The sequence below is a fragment of the Pseudorasbora parva genome, chromosome 9 (assembly GCF_024679245.1).
Source record: "Pseudorasbora parva isolate DD20220531a chromosome 9, ASM2467924v1, whole genome shotgun sequence".
In the NCBI taxonomy this organism is placed as follows: Eukaryota; Metazoa; Chordata; class Actinopteri; order Cypriniformes; family Gobionidae; genus Pseudorasbora; species Pseudorasbora parva.
The window spans coordinates 11,348,020-11,366,674 of record NC_090180.1 but is presented as its reverse complement, the minus strand read 5'-3'; the positions used below and the strand labels follow the sequence as shown (position 1 = coordinate 11,366,674).

Here is an 18,655-nt window from a genome sequence, read left to right as displayed (position 1 = left end):
AAAAAAACTACAAAAAGTCTCAAAAGGAAAGAGTAAACTCCTGCCAATGTGGTTTCCATCAAAAAAAATAATAATAATTTTTTTAAAACATGCATTAAAAAAAAAAAAAGTTACAAAAAATAAGTCTTACTGTAAGACAAAACGCTAAATTAAAACCAAAAACCTCATGCTTTGCTTTACTCAGAGCGAGTTAGACCACTTGGCTTTGTTCCTGATTGATCAGCATATTTGCTGGTGACAGAGAAAAATCTATCAAACATTAAAGTGTACAGTCATCATTGACAGGAAATGTGGAACAGCAACAATTTTAGGAGATTTTGATTCTTTGGTCTACATTTTGGCACTTGAGGAAACAAAAGGGGGGAGGGGTCTCATTCTCATCATACAACTTAAAATAAATTTTAAAAACAAATTTTAAAAGGAAGATGAAAGCTCCCTTCCAAACAATGTGTGTGTGTGTGTGTGTGTGTGTGTGTGGGGGGGGGGGGGGGGTGATGATGGGCCACGACAAATATAGAAGCACAGCACATTGGTGTCTGGAGGTTTCCCGAGACACCTGAGAAAGGTAAAGCTTAGATACAGGCTACAAGCACAAAAAGGAGGCTAACAGAAGACTTAAGGTCTTTTCATGGAACAATCACCTTTATTCAAACAGTGAATTGAGTCATTGAACATTTCGTGTACACACGGGCTCGGTCAATGACTAACTGAATGAATGGTGAAAGGAGATTTTAATCAGAATTTGTAGCTTTGAAAATGTACCTCTGTCAATTCCTCAAAACCCCCATGGCATGGCATTTCAGGTCAAAAGAAGAAACGAAAAGGGGTTAGAAAAATGTGATTGTGCAACTAATTTCCATTTTCCTGAGAGGCCAAGTACAGAAGGTGTGCTGCCACCCTGAAAACAGCAGAACTTTCCAGTGCAAGGACAATTATGCATGTAACATGCCAATGAATTGACATAGAATGGGTCTAGCAGCTTTAAAATTTGCTTTGGTTGGTCAGAGTGAGATCCTGAGGTTTCTGCTGAAAACACTGCTCAGATTTGTTTTTAGCAGATAAGTGTTTTTACAGTAACAGTGGATAGAAATTGGTAAATGAGGTTCTTGGTAAATTCAGGATAGAGGACCCTGCACAACATGGCTGTTATTTCTGCCCTGGATAACTTGAATTAATGTGAAACTTCCCAGCAACAGCTGCTGCTAAATAACAGTCAGTCTGCCATTATCACTTTGTAAGTGACTGAAGAAATAATACTAAAAGACTGCATGAGTACAGAAATTTTTCGGCTGCTGGGAGACCCATGCGAGTGCAAAAGCAAACAGCGAAAGTGTTTATGCTTAGAAATTAAATGGCTTCTGTGGGGTCCAGCTTTAGACAAATGGAAGCAGCTCGAGTCCTTCAATTCTCGTGCTTTTTGTAAACATTGTTATATTGACAGATTCCTGGGACTCTCAGACGTCAACAAGTCTTTTTCCAGCCACAACAGCCTTTTTACCCAATAAAAACTGTGCACAGGGCCTTTGAGCTGCTTTAAGTGCTACAAACACGTCTTTCCAACAAAAGCTTACGACCCACAAAGTAATTGGGAAGGTCAGAGGTCAACACGGCCTTGTTGAAGATTCTGATAAAGGTCATCAGGGGTGATCGAAGGCTGGAGAAGGTGGTAGAGATCAGGCACAGTCGCCCACGATAACAAGAGGGGAAAGGAGCTGACGCAGTTCAGAAGCACACACCGGCCCTTGGTGCTGGCTGCCTGCGGTCTTCCTGCGGCGGGCCAGCTTGGACCTTGAGGGAGGAGACCGCATCATGAAGCTGGAGCTGCTGGAGAGAAGGGGGGAGGAGAACTCCTTCTCTAGCTGCTGCTGCTCCTCGCTCTCTTCCCTCTCAGCTAGCTGTCGGTTCATGGCTACGGCCTGCCCGGCAAAGAACGTCAAGTCCTGAGCGCTACCGCCCCTGAAGACAGGACATTGATAGTCAGAATAGCATGAATATTAAATGATCTGGTATTTACAGTCAAAACCATTGCTGTTGGATAACAGGATTCAGTAATGTATTAAGGCCTTAATATACTTCCAGCAGAATCGAAGAAGGAAAAAAAAAAAACTAGTGACAAAATCAGGCCAAACTACTTTTGGTCTGTGGTGATTACATATAGGTAGGTCTGCTTTTAATCAAAAAAGACATGCAGTTTTGATAGTGTAAAGGCGCTCTCTTTATAGCACTTCATACAATAGATTTCTTTATGAATAAACATGACATGGCCAAATTGAAGCGCTTGTGTAAACACCTACATTGTTATAATCAGTTTTCCCCAACTATTATCATCTAACTACTGTCATTTTTGTTGTGTTTATTTGTTATTCAGAGGAAAGTGTCCAGCACTTATTTACATATTCATCTAAACAGCACTTGCAGTAGTGTGGGCAGCATTTGGATGTTTGTTAACAGTATACAAATACTAAATTTACTCCTAAAAGCGGAGCAAAAAATTACTTTGACGTAGGTATATCAGGGTCTTTTGTCTGCACTTTACCCACCTCTGATGTAGTATGGATGCAGACACACTGTTTGGTGCACACTAAAATAGAGGACAACAGAAATGGAGTCAAACCAGAGAAGCCAATATGTAAACTGGATTTAATAAAGTCTCCAAAGTCCTAGAGACGGGAAGGAATGGACATACCCCTTTAACCCATGGGTGCTGCAACACTTGGGCGGCACTAAGGCGGTCTTTGGCATCACGCATCAACAGTTTGGTGATGAGGTCTTTGGCTGCAGGGGAGATGTGTGCCCAGTCCTTCTCTGGAAACTCATACTTGCCTTCCTGAATACTCTCAAACAGCATGCTCTGTGGACACATTGATGAATGGTATTAAACATCAAAATCTGAAGTAGTAGATTTTCCCCTTCTATTGGCCCAGTCAGGCCAGTGGTTCAGATTTTTACTTTCCCTGCCACAAAAATATTTGTTGATTGATTTTGTCATTTTCTTACCTTAATAAAGAAGGTTTTTACACAGCAGTACAATTTCACAATTTTCACTTCATATTTCGATACCACCATAAAAACTGCTAGCCAAATAAAAAAAGGTCATAAAGCTCTGACTATGAAACAAGATGGTTAGACCAGGTCCTACAAGGTCTTTGCTACTTTCCATGGAAAGTTTTGAACTTTCAAAATACTGAACGATTTCCCAGCAAATTAGCTGTGTGGTGTACCTGGCAGGCTTGGCAGGGCTCGCCCCAATCCCAACCGCAGTCTGTTCCACAGCGACCCACAAAGGGCGGGTATCCACTCAGCATGATGTAGAGGATAACGCCAAGGCTCCACAGGTCACAGCGCTTGTCGTAGATACTAGCTTCTTCATTAAAGGCTTCCACCACCTCAGGTGCCATGTATTCAGCTGAACCACACTGTAGGAATAAAACCCTTTAATATATACTGTAAAAGTCCTCAGACATGCAAAGAAAAGTCCACAAAATCTCCCACATGGTTTTTAAATTCCACAAGTGCACTATTGGGTAGAGCAAAGAGGAACAATCCAGCCTCAAGTTCTGGTTTCACTTCATGTTTACAACATATACACTCATTACTAGGTCTCATTAACATGTCCCCAAGTCAGACAACAACAAGTTCTTATGTACAGTAACAAACAACAAGGTGAGCAACCTAGAGATACACCTCCAGTCAAAAGTTTGGACAATTTCCCATTAAAGAGACCTTTTGACTGGTAGTGTACATAATTTGTCATCACTGTCAGCACTCCCGCAGCTTGGCCTCTCTGGTTTGTTTCCACCTGCGGAGGCATTATTAAGTTCATTGTTCTGAGTTAAGCTGGGGTGGCCTGATCTGATTCAGACCTGGGCACATCAGCGGACAACTGTTCCAGCAGGGACCACAGGCTGCTGTCTGCACTGCGTCATGTGTGGAAACTAGGCCAAAAGGTTGCTGCTCAAGGGAAAAAAGAAAAAAAAGAAAAAAGGATTTAATCCGCTCTACACCGGCTGGGGGTAAACAAGCCCCGAACCTGCTTGAGTGTTACATAACAGCCTGTATGCTGCAATAATTAATGCAATAGACAAAAAACACAGGAGGTTAGCAGGACAAGTAGAGTTTATTTTTATGGAAGTGCAACGGTCTGGTAAAAGATTGTTACACAACTACTGCATGAGTCACTGATGCAAAATGCAGGAAGCTAAAGACATTATGCCGAGAGGACTACGTGTCCTCAATTAACATCCTAAAACACAGCCTGGACTGCCTTCCGTCTGACCCTGACAAATCAAAGACTAAGCTTTGGTAACCTCGCAAGCACACTCCATGTTCCCTCAAACCACCAGAGCTCTATAAATGTGTCAGGGGCATCACTTTCAAGGAAACAAGATAACTAGCAAAAATAGTGTTTTGTGATAAAATGTAACTCTGCCAGTTGATCTTATGACAAAGCCTTTGGTAATCAGAAGAAACCATTACTGGTTAATCAATTGAAGCTAATAAAAGCTGGATCTGGCTTGTCAGGCTAGCACTTATGAGCAGCCCGTCCGCTTCATCCAGTCATTAAAAAGGAAAACCAGCGTTTCCAGACAACATGTAGGCTACAGGGTTAGGATTAGCAAGTTATGTATACAAAGATGATAAATCATCTTGTTTATAACAGTGACCTCAACCACTGCAAGTGCAACTGGCATTGCATCAGTCTCAGTAACTGCATGTTCTCGGATGGTTTATGAAGGGAATGAGAGGACTTTAGCACTGGCAAAACCAGGGACTTTCCCTGGTCACCATTCTAGCAAGTAAAACCACGGTTGTGGCTGAAAATGCAACAAAAAGAGTTAGGGGGAAATGTAAATACATGTACCCATAAGACTTTGGTTCAAGCATGTTTGACGTTTCATTGATCACATTTTATGTATGAATACATACACCCCTTTAGAAGACTTGGATTACACTGCTTGCTTCATAAGGATTGCTTTAAAATGTCTTTATGAACTTTTCAAAGCAAATAACTCTCAATGGAAATGTAGTAGTATTTCGAAGATTAACTAAATTCTTATGGTTTTGGACAACAGGGTTAGTAAATGACAGATTTCTCATTTTTGGGTGAACTAGGCCTTTTACCTAGTAGGTCTCAGAGTTAAAAAAAAGTTCAGGATTTAAATTAGTTGGAGACATACAAAGGGAGAAAACACTTGAGAACTATGCCACAGATCTGTTCTTGAACATCTTGGAGCAGTCCGTAGACGTCATGAAGAATAGACTGGACAAAACCACAAGCCTGTAGAAACCCAGTCTAAAGGCTTCAAAAGTGTCTGAAAACCCCAGGGTGTGGTGAGAAGAGGGAAGTGTGGCTGAAAAGACCTCTACGAGGAATTGTGTTTATGTTCTCTGTACATGAAAGTATTTACATTAAGACCTTTGTCTGTTCCCTTCAGACTCAGAAGATTAAACCACTTTAGGTCTACAGTTCCTTGATCTGTAATCTTGACAATTCTATGACCTATGGTAATGCTTCACGTCAAAACATATGTTGAAACCTCACAAAACAGTTACTGGAAGCAATCACTTGGAGCAATCACTTTATGGCTGTGGTTTTAAAGCAATAACAGTTATCTCCGATGTTCTTATTCTGATATGGAGGACAACAGTGCAGTGAAGTGGTTGTAAAAATGGCATTAAAACACTGATTAGTTTTAGTGAGTTGAAATATGTACACCAATACCAGATGAAATGTAGGTGATGGTCAATTTGTGATTGTTTACAAGTTCTCAAACGTTGGGTTAAACTTACCGGAGTTAAGAGTTCAGGGGTGGAGATGGGAGAGCTGTCACTATTCAGTTTGATTCCACTACCCAAATCAAAATCACAGATCTTTACTGGTGAAATCTACAGAAAAAAGAGAAAGAAAACACTATTTAATTGTTATTGTGAAGGAAGTCAAGAAGATGGTTGCATTGCTCATTCCTAAACCGGGTCAATTCAGGTTGTTCAAACAGCTCAAAAAAAGAAAAGGAAAAAAAAAGAACGCTAACAACTAAACAAAATGTTACTGTACCCAACAGATTTGGCAAAAATCTGGTCAGAAATGCAGTGCATGTTTGTTCTCCTCAGATGTTTCATGTCTCCTCATGTACAGAGAGAGACTCACCCTGTCACTATGTTCACAGAGGATGTTCTCTGGCTTTAGGTCTCGATGTGCCATCCCTAGAACAAGTAGAAGACATGATGAATAAACATCTATGTTGGTAATGTATAGACTGCGTGAAGACATCATTGTATCAGTACTAAAGATCCTAACCTTTGTTATGTAGGAAGTCCAGAGCACTGGCGATGTCCTGCACCACTATACTGGCTTCCTGCTCACTGAAGTGTTGTCTTCGGTGTATGTGAGTCAAGATAGAACCTGAGAAAAATAAATAAATAATAATAATAATTCAATAAATGCATGCAAGATTGCTGATAGAGACCGATATTCTTGAATCTTTACAAAATGCACACAGTTCAAAGCTTAACTTCTCATGATCTTTGAGAAGTAATTCTAATATGATGATTTTGTGCTCAAGTAAAATGTATTATTAAAATATTGAAAACAGGGATGCATATTGGAGTTCTTTTTTGGAGAATTGCATTCTTTAAATACAAATTTCAAGAGAACAACATTGATTTAAATATATAAATTTTATAAACTCATATCTTTGTCACTTTTGATAGCGGAATAAATATTTTACAAAAAACAAAACCCACACAAACTACTTACCACCTCTCAGTTTTTCAAAGACCAAGTAGAATTTGTCCTCCTCCTCAAAGTATTCCACCAGTTCCAAAATGTTTCTGTGGTGAGAAAAGATTAACATTAGGCATTATAATACTACATCTTAAAAGGATTTTCAGTGAGCTTCACAAGATTAATTCGTTTTAGAATCTGGCCTAAATGAGGTTTTAGAATGAACCAATAGTGCCACATAGGGCTTTCCGTACCTGTGGCCCTGACACTGGTAGAGCATTTCCACCTCCCTGAAGACACGGCTCCGACTGTGGCCTGGCCTCTTCTCAATTATCTGTGTAACATTGAAACATCATCTTAATGACCCAATACAAACCCAAGGAAAGACACGGACTTCTGTGATTCAAGGTCAGAACACAATTAGCTGGTTTAGATGCTACCTTTGCTACCTGAAGAGAGACAGTCCTTTGAGTACACATTTGCTTTTAAGTGGCAAGACTCTCAGATAAGGCCACGTCATCTCAGTATTCAGCTTGAGTCGACAGATCTGCGTGTCCCTTTGTGGATCACCCACACAACAGTGTGCGTGTGGGAGATTAGCAAGCACACAGATGACACGCCACTGCTCGTCTACAAAAGAACATCTCAGATCACTGATTCAGCAGGTCACCACATGGCCAGCAGGCTTTGCAAGCCAGCGGACTAGACCGATGATCGGGTTTCACAACATGCAGGGAACCAAGACCACGTATGAACAACAACGTAGTTGACTAATAGAGAACGTGAATGCAACCAAAGTCAAACATTTGAGTGGGAAAACTCAGGATTTTCTTAAAGCCCCAAGTTTACAAGTTGAGGGCATGTCAATGACAAACTACCACAATACTTCATGTATTTAGAAGTGACATTGTCATGCTCTTTTTTTATTATAACAAGCAAAATGCCTGCACAATATATAATATTGTAATGATATATGCATGGGCTTACAAGACGTGTTGCTCTCCTTAACTCAAACCATGTACTGGTTTATCTGCTGGTCTCTTTGACCGTAATAAAATCCATTTAACTTTGTATTAGAGCATGTAATTCATACAAAGCCCATAGATTTTAGCCTGTAGATGAGCATTTACACCGCAGTAACCCAAAAGGTTAAGCATTGCCAAACAATGCATTCCATTTGATGTGAAGGGTGTAATTGGGGTGAAAATTACAGTAACTTTAAAAAGGGAAACTTAACTTTCTCTAACATCCATAAGAGCACCAGCTCATATTAGGACTCTTGGAAGTTCCAATATTCCATGACATCAGCCATGTGGAGTACCTGCTGTTTTCAATTTTAACCTTTCCTTTGGCAAGTTACAGAACATTTACTATACAATTCCACATGAACGTCCTGCACATGCCTCATTTAGCAGCCTCCATTTCCTTTATATTCCCTTTCCATCTACTAGAGGTCAAACAGATGTAACGAGAGAAACCACACTGCTTTTTCAAAGATTACATGTCCTGCTACACAATAACAACAATAAAAAGAGGAAGATTCTCTGCTGAACAGGCACTGTAGTCATTTATTTTTGTTTCAAAGCTGCAGCAGCACAGTAGCTGGAAGGCCAGTGTTCCAGAGAGAAGTACACAACACCACATAAATAAAACCACTCACAAGAACAGCAATTCAAAGCAAGTGTCCAGTATTTCCTGATGAGGGCTGAAACACGATACAGAGGCATCCGTCCCAGCATAAGGCCCCTTTTATTCTTATAAAACACTACACTGAGCCATGTCCATATATGATCCTAAATCGGACACAGGTTTTGCAATGCCGTCTCAGTCTGAACAGTCAAATCGGACTTATGTCACTAGATCAACTTTTACCAATTCTGCACACAGTCAGATTACATAACCAAAGTTATCAAGAGTTGTGAAAAGGTAGTCAGCGGAAGGACAGTGATGTATCAGAACTCATAAGCATTTTACAATGACAGCTCTACAAGGAAACCACGAGGGCTCACATCAAAATTAAAAGCTGCCTTCACATCCTTGTCTTTTTTTTCATATTGCTTTTCATATTTCACATTGCATATTGCACAAACTCACTGGCTTCCACAGCAGATCACAATAAAATAAATGTATTTTGTTAATTTGCACATGCGGGTTAGTCCAGGACTGTAATTGGCTCATACTGGAAATCTGATATTGACCACATTTGAAAACAGTGAACAGCTATAAAATAAAATAAAAGGTTTTTATTTATGTGTATAGATTTTTAAATATGTATCCCCTGAAGATGCTGTGGTATCAGGCACCAACATGATAGCAGATAATTTAAGTCCTGTAAGTTGCAATGTGGGGTCTTTATTGACCTGCCTTGTTCAGATTCTCACAGATGCTCGATTATGAGACGCTTCAAATTTAGTTCTTGCAGTATGTCATTCACTTCACCAGTCAAATGATCATAATGTTATGTCTGATCGGTGTATATAATCTCATTTACATAAAGTTTACCACACACTATTGCAAATGTCATGATATTTTATATGGCTTAAAGGGTTAGTTTAACCAAAAATTGAATTGATGTCATTAATGAATCAACCTAATGTCGTTCCACACCCGCAAGACCTCCGTTCATCTTCGGAACACAGTTTAACAGATTTTATATTTAGTCCGACAGCATATCCAAGTGTATGTACACTATACTGTCCATTTCCAGAAAGGAAATAAAACCATCAAAGTAGTCCATGTGTGACATCAGTTAGTTCCTCAAATAAAGATTCAAACGGTAATGAATCAGCGGATTGATTCATGATTCGGATCGCCAATGTCACCTGATTTCAGCAGTTTGACACACGATCCAAATCATGAATCAATAAGCTGATTGACAACCGTTTGAATCTTTAATTGAGGTTTAAAAACCAATGCGGAAGAGAAGACAATGCTGAATAAAGTGGTAGTTTTTGTTATTTTTGGACCAAAATGTATTCGATGCTTCAAGAGATTCTAATGAACTAACTGATGTCACATATGGACTACTTTGATGATGTTTTTATTCCCTTTCTGGACATGGACAGTATAGTGTGCATACACTTGGATATGCTCTCGGACTAAATATAAAATATCTTAAACTCTGTTCCAAAGATGAACGGAGGTCTTACGGGTGTGGAACAACATTAAAGGGAGTCATTAATGACAAATTTCATTTTTGGGTTAACTAACACTTTAATACAAGCCTTTTGATTGTATCCCTCCTTTAAACCATTTATTTTCTCATTGGTTTCCCTTTAAGCACATTATCAATGCATATGCCCAGTTGAAGTAATATTAAACTTCCTGGAAAACTGTCACGAGGGATGTCACAAGAACTGCTTATACTGTGATTGTGACAAAATCAGAGTAATAATCATGAAGAGATTACAGATTGAGAGGGTATTTTGCTTTTATAACTGGAGTTTAACCTGAACATAGATAAGACACTAATCATTTGATAGCCATACAAACAGTGATAATTTGTTTAGCAATGTGCCGTTTTAACATGAACGCTAAAAGAGGGTGCTGATACTTGCCTTAACTGCGTATTCTTTATTGGTGATCAGATTGATGCAGGTCTGTACAACAGCATAAGCCCCTTCTCCAAGAATATCATTTTGCAGTTTGTAAACATCTGCAAAAAAGAAAAAAAAAAGAAAAAGTGAAGCTTAACCCCAGAGGCCCATTGAACAAAACTAGGATAAGGGACTGAGTCGGGATATCTTGGTGGTCTAGTCATCTGTATGCAAAATTTAGTACACCGCTGTTGTGTGAACGTACCCTGAAGGCACACTCACACCAAGAACAATATCTATATTAGCAGATAAATTGAGCCTGGATCACCAAAATATCCCAGCTTAATCCCTTATCCTAGTTTTGCGCAATAGGCCCCAGGCTTGAGAATTTACAAAATAAAAACAAAATCAAGCTTGCCTTCAAAACGTCCGGAGAAACTGTCAGTGGCTCTGCATCTTTTCTTCTTCTTATTTCTTTTCTTGGCATCAGGGATATTGATGGGCTTGCTAGAGGGCATGTCTTTATATAAAAAATAAATAAAAAGTTTAGATAACAGTTAAGATAAACATGTGTGCCAAGTCCATCACCCTAATCGATTATGAACTTTGCCTAACACAGAACGAGATCTTGAGGATATGTCTTGTATCTCTACCTCCTCAGAGAGTCAGAGTTTAAATCAATCATTGAGACTGTTAATACAGTAACAGTCAATTAAAATGAAACGGCACGCAAAATAGCTGTACCAGGCCTCGGCATGCGGTCCAACTTGAAGGATGAGTCAAGATGGGAATCTGGATCTATGAATTCATCAGTATGGAAAGGGTTTTGCCCCTGTGAACAGGAAGACAGGAACATTTGTTGTGTCACAAAGTAAAGTTCACCATTTCACATTCATTCAGGCCATTTCTGGCAAGTCAGAACAACAAACCACCAACCTTGAAGGTGAGATGGAATCCAGTGACCTCTGTGATTTTGTTTTGCACCATGTTTTCGAATGGTCAGATGAAGCTCAGCTTGATGCCTAAATCAGTGCAGTGGCTCCTTTAAATCAATTATATAACACCTCTGATCTGATCACTTCAAGGTGGTCGTGCAACAGATGACTCCTACATACACAGACAGACAAAAACATCATCAACATGAGGTCAGATACTCTTCCATTGAGACAGACAATCTGGAGTCTTTAGAGATAGACCAAAAGAGAAAGCTCTCGTACAGACTTGGTATTTTGAGTCAGCACAGTCAGAAAGTTACCATGCAAAAAAATAAATAAATTACTTGTTATTAAAATAGAGAAACGTCAACTGACATGTCTTATGTACGTTTACAATCTTTTTAGTATTAGTTTACAAACTATTAGTAGCTATTTTTAATCAAGCTGACCGCGTCACCCACTGAGCTGCATGTGGATGCATTCAGAAAGTAATGGCCTGGAGTTTATTTATAAAGAGTTCTTCTCAGAATAATTTCATAGGCAGAAGAAAGGGTTTCATCTTACCCCGTTACTAGCCGTGAGCCGCCAGCGTTCACGCCGTTGCTCCAACCCACCGTGTAATAGACTGCTACTAATGTGTTTGTCAATTGCAAGCTAAATTTGAGAGCACAACGCATATATAAGATTTTATCCCGCACTCCGCCCACTTTATATTCCATATCCAATCAAAATGATTGCTTTAAAAGTAAGAATTAAAAACTCAGAACACTATTGGACATTCATTTCAGAGGCGGGGCATCTTTTGCCCTACGTCATCTATTCTGAAACAAAACTAGACAGGCGCTTTAGTGGCAGATTTAATGGACTTGTTTATTGCCCCATCTACTGGACAGGGGATAAACTAACACTGTTCAACAAATCACAGATCATTTGAGGCCAGTTCTAAAAAAATTCTAAAGTTAAAACTAATCGTTCTTTAATCAGTGCTCATTTATAGTTTAAAGCTTGGTCTGGCGAAATGGGAGACTTTGGTGGCCAAATCTTTAAAAATTATTTTAAAATAATCAATTGTTACTATAAGATATTTGCAATAAACATTTTTTTAATTGCTGCTGTTGTTGTTGTTTTTTAGTTATTTTCAACGTGCCTAATGTTCCTATAACATTATTCTAAGATTTCCATAACGTTATTCTAAAGTTCCATTCCAACAGGCCTATTAAAGTCCCTCTAACGTTATTTTAACGTTTCAATGTTCTATTTTATTTAAGTTTTGTTTATGGTTAGCCAGGAAATAGAACGTTTTTGATTTGTAGAACATTATTCTAATGTTCCTATAACTTCTAACGTTCCCATAACGTTATGGTTATTCTATTTCTAACATTCCCCTAACTTTAGGCTGTAACCGTCTTGTGTTTTTGGTAAGCCAGGTGGGAAAGTTTTCTTAAAGGAAATAAAACGTTATTTTCACGTTCCCAGAACGTTCCTTCCTTCAATTAACCTCTTTGCTCCAATAGGCCTATCATTACCCCGCTGTAGCCTAACATCATCCAATACACGAAGATAGATGTATGGACGCACATAATCAGTCCTATTATACAAACCATACTTTGTTTTTATCTATTGTTTAATTAATAAAAACAGGATCCGATCACTATTTTCCAGACACTATCAAATAGCTTAGGCTACCTCAAAACGGTTTTGGCTTACTAAATATTATAAATAATCATATTCAGATATAATGCTACATTTAGCTAAGACATTCATTAAATGTGTTGAGAATGATATCAGCTGTAAAAGTTTGAGATTAGATTTTGTGCCCTATATGGTCAATAAAAAAAGTATTCGAATCAGTTTAGTCTATACGGCTATTAATTCGAAGTAAAGCTGGGTTACATTTCTTTAAACAAACAAAAAAGCAACTGTAAGATGCCTGTCCTTTCTGCAAGCTGTGTCAACAATTATAGGATTTCCCTTGACATTTTGGAGCCTGTTTGGTCAACTACAGAGAGAAGCACATGAAAACAGGAAAACCTGTCAGACTGCAAAAATATTTTATAAAACAATGAGCCTTAGCCTATATTAAAGTACCCACGAGTTGCACAAAAGATAGAAAATACTCAAATTACACTTCCACAGTTTCTTCAAATATATCTAAAACTAAAATATGCTATAAAAATAAAATAATTTGTAAAAACTAAAATTGTAAAATTTACAAACTCTTGCTGAATCCGAAATCGCCCCCTAAACTAACCCCCAATCAGTCCACTAGCTACAGTTTACTTGAATAGAGTGAATTAAACAGGTGTTATTTGCGGAGCAATGTGGGATAGAATGAGTGCACTCAATAACGTACACTTTGGTTTATGTGGGATGTAATAATGTCGGAGTTAATGTGGGATATGTGGGATTCAGCCCAGATTCAGCCCATAAACCGTAAAAAAAAAAAAAAACTCAGTAGCGTGCAGTCGGTCATCAGTGGAAAAAAAACGAACTGGAACGGGAACATATGATCTCGCGATATTTAAAGATGAACGTATCGCACGTAGCCAGGAGTGAAATGCGATCTAGCTAGGTAATCACTTTCATTTTAATTAATGTCTGTTTTTGAAAAGAAGCTTTGAAAACTTACAAGAAATCCATTCACAGTAAGTGTAATAATCAATGTGCAATAAAATAGTTTCTCATAAATACATGTATTTTAAGCAGATAATGGAATGTTTAGTTGTTGTCTGCTAGCTCGTGCGTCTGCTGTCTGTCTGCGCACGTCCCTGCCTGATTGTTTACATTAGTGAGATGTCCTATTAGTTTAGTCAGTAACGTCAGTGGAATGTTTGTTGTTTAACACTGTTATTGATCTATACTCTAATGGTTGCTTGCCTTTTAATGTCTACTGTGGTGTTACTCTTTGCGCACCCATTTTACGTGCTATTCACTGAAAGTGTACATGAGCATTAATGCACCATATCATACTTTATCTCATTTATCTAGTCTGAACTAGAGCAATTGTTATCTTAAAGTGCAGTTCTGACTGGAACAGGGTCGTTCCCAGAGCCTCAACTCTAAGCAATCACCATGGAAGGTATGTCAGTAATTAGTACTTTCTTTTAATTTGCTGTTTCAATGTTCATGCATATTAAATCCAGTTTAAGTACTCGATGTTCCACCAGGCTGTCAAATGTCCTGCTCGTTTTATGGGTGCAAGAGGACCTACAACAGTCCAGAAGCACTGAATAGTCATCTTCAAGACCATCAAAAGAACACTGCCCAGTCTCTTCCAGGTATAAGATCAACGTGCCTATTAATCTTTTTTTTTTTTTTTTGCTGGTGCACTTGATGAATGAAATGCTGTTTGTAATCATTTAATCAGTTAATTTATAGTCACGAAGAGTGTCACTGTCATGGCAGCAATTTTGTCTAATGCACTCTACTTTATTGTTTAGGGAAAGCTTTCCTGTGCTCTCATATAGGATGCGATGGTTCATTTAACAACATGCAGCAGCTCATGGAACATATGAGACAACATTACAAGCCAAATTATTTTTTCCTGTGAGTTCCGCTTTTTATTTAGGCTTCTTTCTTTCTTAGTAAAGTATGCAATCATTTATAAATCTACTGTACTATTTTTTTATTTTTTGACCTTTAAAACTTTTTAACAAGTTAATCTATATTTATTTTTGTAATTATAAGTCTTAAATGTGTTGTTTATACATTTGAATTGCACATATGATTTCCGCCATGAAAAGAGCTAAAGAAGCTATCACAACTAACCTTTATTCTTTAGGAAAGAGGGGATACAGTTCACTCTTTTTCGCCATCGTTTCAGTATAAAAAAAACCCAACTAGCTTAGTTTGCAATTTACATCTTCTCAATCTAGACCTATTCTTAGTCCCTATGCCTTTACAATGTTCTCAATCTCAGTAACCAATTCACAAATTTCCCTTATCAATTCATTTAAAAATATATATTTTATTATTGATTTATTTATTTTTAATACTCTGTACTGTTTTTTTTTTAATGCCCCATCATTTCTGTTTTGTAATATGTTTCAGCTTCATTCCTTCTTATTTTTGTGATATCTGTGTCCTTTAGGTGCGAGAGCTGCAGGGCCAAACTGCGTTCATACCGGACTCTCCTCAAACACCTGCAGACCTGTGCCAAGGTTGCTAAGAACAAAGCTGCAGTAAAGATAGAGGCTGGAATGGCACCTGATGCAGAGCCCACCGGTGTTCCTCTCACATCTGGTGACATGGAACCATCTGGACCCCTCTTAGCCTCAAATGTGCCAGAGGAGATGGAGTCTATGCCATCTATGCCCTCTTTGGAAACACATATAACACTGGAAAACATGCCAGTAACCCAGCGGCCCCCAGAAAACAGCGCTCTCGCTAACCCGACCCCTGTAGGCCCTGCAACTCTGCCCCTTGCCACTCTAAATCCTGCCTCAACCCAAAATCTCAATCTTAAACCAGAATCCCCCTACAGCCCCTATCCACCCACTCTGTCTCCTGTTAACCCAGCCTTCCTGCCAGATCCAGTCCTACAGCAGCAGAGGTCTCCCAGATCTGGTCCTCCCAGTCTGCCCTCTTCACCTCCCCTGCCGTTATCACCCGGATCAAATGCAGTCTGGAGGAAGAACCAAGGTGAATGGATCTCATAAAGCTTTCCTCTGTGAGTGAGGAAAGCTGAATAAAGCAAGTGTCATTGCTCTCAATGGGTCTTATTCACTAACCATGTGTATGCACAAATTTGTGCAGGAATTTCTGCACAAAATATTTTATAAAACAAATTCTCTATATTAAAAAAAAAAGTTTAGAAGAACAAAAAAACGCATGCACATGCACTAAAAAATGTTCATTGTGTGTGTGTATACTATATAAAATGCAAAGGAGAAGTTTTGTGAAACGCCTTTATATGGAGGTTTTGGTGTGTCTCTTGCAAATTACTAACCATGGGCACACATTCGCTCATTTTAAAGGTATAATGGTTAAATGGGTGATATTTTTTTCATGAGAATTTCTCTTGTGTGCATAAGTATAAATAATCCATGCAATTATTAGTGAATGAGACCCAGTGTTCCTTAAATCATCCTACATTTTAGACCCTGTTCACCTGTGTATTTTGCAGTCAACTGATCTCACCTGCTTATCAACAGGTGTGAGTCCTTTTGAAAGGGAATTTGTAAGTCACTTGGGGGGAAATGCCTAAGCCTTGGCCATGGCCGCTTTGAGTGAACTGTGTTTTGTCATGTTGCACTGTCCTGCCAGAACCGCCCGGGCCCCTTTTGCACAGATGGAACTCTCCGAGCAGTCAGAGTTTAAGTAGAGATGAAGTCCAGGTGAGGCACAGAGAATCCACACACACATTGCTTGAGGGAACAATCAGATCTTCCCTCAATTGATACTTTAGATGCTAATTCTCCTCCCCTTCCCCTGCTTTAACCGGTCTTAGTGTTTCCCTGGGTGTGCCATCTAGCTGCACGACTCAGTCCACTCCCATCAGATCCTAAATGCATATGTCCGGGGGCTTCACTAACATATAATGAGACATCAGAGAGTCTGCTTTTAGGGCCGGTGTTCCTTTACTTCACTTTTTCCCCTTCTCATTTGCATTTTGCAAAAAATCAGGTGGTCATTTCTGGCAAGAGATGGTGCTGTTTCATAATAATTGATCATGTGTGGAGATGTTGAGCGCTTGCTAATCCCAATGCCTTTGTGCCCATGTTCATCTGTCTAAATTGGGTTTAATGATTTTGATTGTGTGAAAAATATTGCTTTTGTATATGAGCTGATGTCAATGATCACTGGGGTTCTTTTTCCAGCTCAAGCCAATCATGCATTTTTCTGTTTTTTTTTACTGGTGGAGGTTTTCTCTGTCTTCAAACATTCTCAATGTATGTACAACCATCAATATGATCATCTTTTAAATCTCTCAGGTCAGTCCTTCAACTGCCGCATCCTGTGGGAACACACAAGAGGGCGATACAGCTGCTTACAGTGTGGCCACTGCACCCCAGACCGGGGGGAGATGACCGCGCACATTGAGGGCCAGCACAAGAACCCGGGGGGCAAAGTGAACGGTGATCACGGTATGATTCCCTTCTTCACTTTGTAATTCTAATCCTTTATTTAATGCAATTAGGTTTATTGGGTTAAGGCTGGAATACACTCAATGACTTTTGCACAGATTTTTGCCTCGATTTGCAGTCTGGACAAATTGTCGAAAGTTATCATTTTTGCAGCGTTATCGTCCAGCGCCACATTGGTTAAATTGCAAATGCACTCATGCCCATTTATTCTCTGGACTGAAACCGAGGTTTTCAGGCACATTGTTTGGTGTGTTGCTATTTTGAGGCAACTGAAAATTACTCCAAGTTCAACCAACAAAAACCTGGTCTAAAGTCAATGGCACAGTATTTTTTTGTGTTATTTTAAGGGCACATTAGTAATATGCACATATAGGCGGGTGCACCAGGTGCATACACTGCTTATTACACACACACAGGGATGCACAGCAGCATAATAAACGGATTACTCTCTGGAGACTCGTTCAGTCTCTCTCTCGACTTGCAAATTCCACCATGTAAATAGCAAAGTGTATGATGCCTGTCAGGTGTTTTAAAATATGTTCCAAATGTAAAAGTTGTGATGTGTATTTCAGCCTTAAGTCTTTTGAATATAATTGCACCATATATAATGACATCATCTCACCAAACTGAACCTTCTGTGCATTTTACAGATACAGAGATTGGCACTGCTTCTTTACTGGCTAAGACTTCACTGCACACTGAGAGCTCAACTTATACACAACTCTAGCGTGAAATGAGATGCGAAACCTGCTAATTGACCAAGAATTTTTGTTGTAGCTTTTTATACAGAGAAAGCAATTCACTGTTTTCATTCAATTCAGTGTCTGTGTGGACTTCAATAATCTCTATGGTCTGGATCCATCACTATCATGATTAGCACAAATGCTGCATGCCTTGATTTCAGTAAGCATTTGTCAGTCATCTAGGATTAGAAAAAGTCTTGTTAGGTTTCATTGAATAATTTGGAATTTCCTTAAAATAAGTAATGCTTATTATAATGTATTTCATAGTTGTTATGTAACCTACGTGTTTTTTGTTTTTTGTGTGTGTATCTTTTTGCTGGAGACCATCACCAAATGAGAACTGTTAAAACAAAACAAAAATATTGGCCACTTGTTATTGTGTCAGAATTAAAAAATAGTTGTTTTCTACTTGCAAATAAAACCTGTTAGGAAAAATCTAAAAAGTGTGAGCTCATATTTTAATATCTTGCATGATTTTTCTATGGTGAAATTTGTTGTTTTAAGTATTTAATAGTTTTTAAACTGTATAATTTCACTTATTCAATGTAATTAAATAGATCTTTTTAAAATACTTTCAGAACTTCACGGAAGTTTGTGAAAAGCTTTCCGTAAATTTTACAGTAGGGTGGAG

At 38.8% G+C, this 18,655-nt stretch overlaps 2 protein-coding genes across 7 annotated transcripts; one reads left to right on the top strand and one right to left on the bottom strand.

The window, feature by feature from the left end:
- Positions 1-620: 620 nt before the first annotated feature.
- mknk2a (MAPK interacting serine/threonine kinase 2a) lies at positions 621-11,891 on the bottom strand. The gene is made up of 14 exons (XM_067453917.1): positions 11,760-11,891; positions 11,197-11,367; positions 11,005-11,092; positions 10,679-10,780; positions 10,282-10,379; positions 6,979-7,058; positions 6,758-6,831; positions 6,299-6,403; positions 6,149-6,204; positions 5,791-5,886; positions 3,222-3,416; positions 2,687-2,851; positions 2,541-2,581; positions 621-1,956 (listed from the first exon to the last, which is right to left on the bottom strand). The coding sequence occupies exons 2-14, from the start codon at positions 11,245-11,247 to the stop codon at positions 1,674-1,676; spliced, it is 1,434 nt and encodes a 477-aa protein (XP_067310018.1). The 5' UTR covers positions 11,248-11,367; positions 11,760-11,891; the 3' UTR covers positions 621-1,673.
- A 1,799-nt stretch (positions 11,892-13,690) lies between these two features.
- Positions 13,691-18,467, top strand: znf414 (zinc finger protein 414). Of its 6 annotated transcripts, XR_010907823.1 has the most exons (8): positions 13,691-13,840; positions 14,184-14,274; positions 14,345-14,473; positions 14,636-14,741; positions 15,286-15,836; positions 16,461-16,531; positions 17,129-17,281; positions 17,932-18,467. XR_010907823.1 is itself a non-coding variant. In XM_067453910.1 (7 exons), exons 2-7 carry the CDS (start codon positions 14,268-14,270, stop codon positions 18,006-18,008), a joined length of 1,005 nt encoding a protein of 334 aa, XP_067310011.1. In that variant the 5' UTR covers positions 13,691-13,840; positions 14,184-14,267; the 3' UTR covers positions 18,009-18,467. The 6 variants fall into 6 exon arrangements, 4 of the variants coding, with proteins under 4 accessions (XP_067310011.1, XP_067310009.1, XP_067310012.1 ...); XR_010907824.1 differs by lacking the exon at positions 17,932-18,467 and having other exon boundaries at positions 16,349-16,531; positions 17,129-17,206; XM_067453910.1 differs by lacking the exon at positions 16,461-16,531 and having other exon boundaries at positions 14,363-14,473.
- The last annotated feature ends 188 nt before the right edge of the window (positions 18,468-18,655 follow it).

Bases quoted from the DNA above. Each gene is read 5' to 3' on its own strand.
- mknk2a (XM_067453917.1), bottom strand. From the start codon at position 11,247: ATGGTGCAAAACAAAATCACAGAGGTCACTGGATTCCATCTCACCTTC. The intron at 6,205-6,298 runs GTTAGGATCTTT...TACTTGTTCTAG, and splicing joins GGACTTCCTACATAACAAAG to GGATGGCACATCGAGACCTA. The intron at 5,887-6,148 runs GTGAGTCTCTCT...TTTTTTCTGTAG, and splicing joins TCTGTGAACATAGTGACAGG to ATTTCACCAGTAAAGATCTG.
- znf414 (XM_067453908.1), top strand. The intron at 15,837-17,128 runs GTGAATGGATCT...TAAATCTCTCAG, and splicing joins AGTCTGGAGGAAGAACCAAG to GTCAGTCCTTCAACTGCCGC. The intron at 17,282-17,931 runs GTATGATTCCCT...TGCATTTTACAG, and splicing joins CAAAGTGAACGGTGATCACG to ATACAGAGATTGGCACTGCT.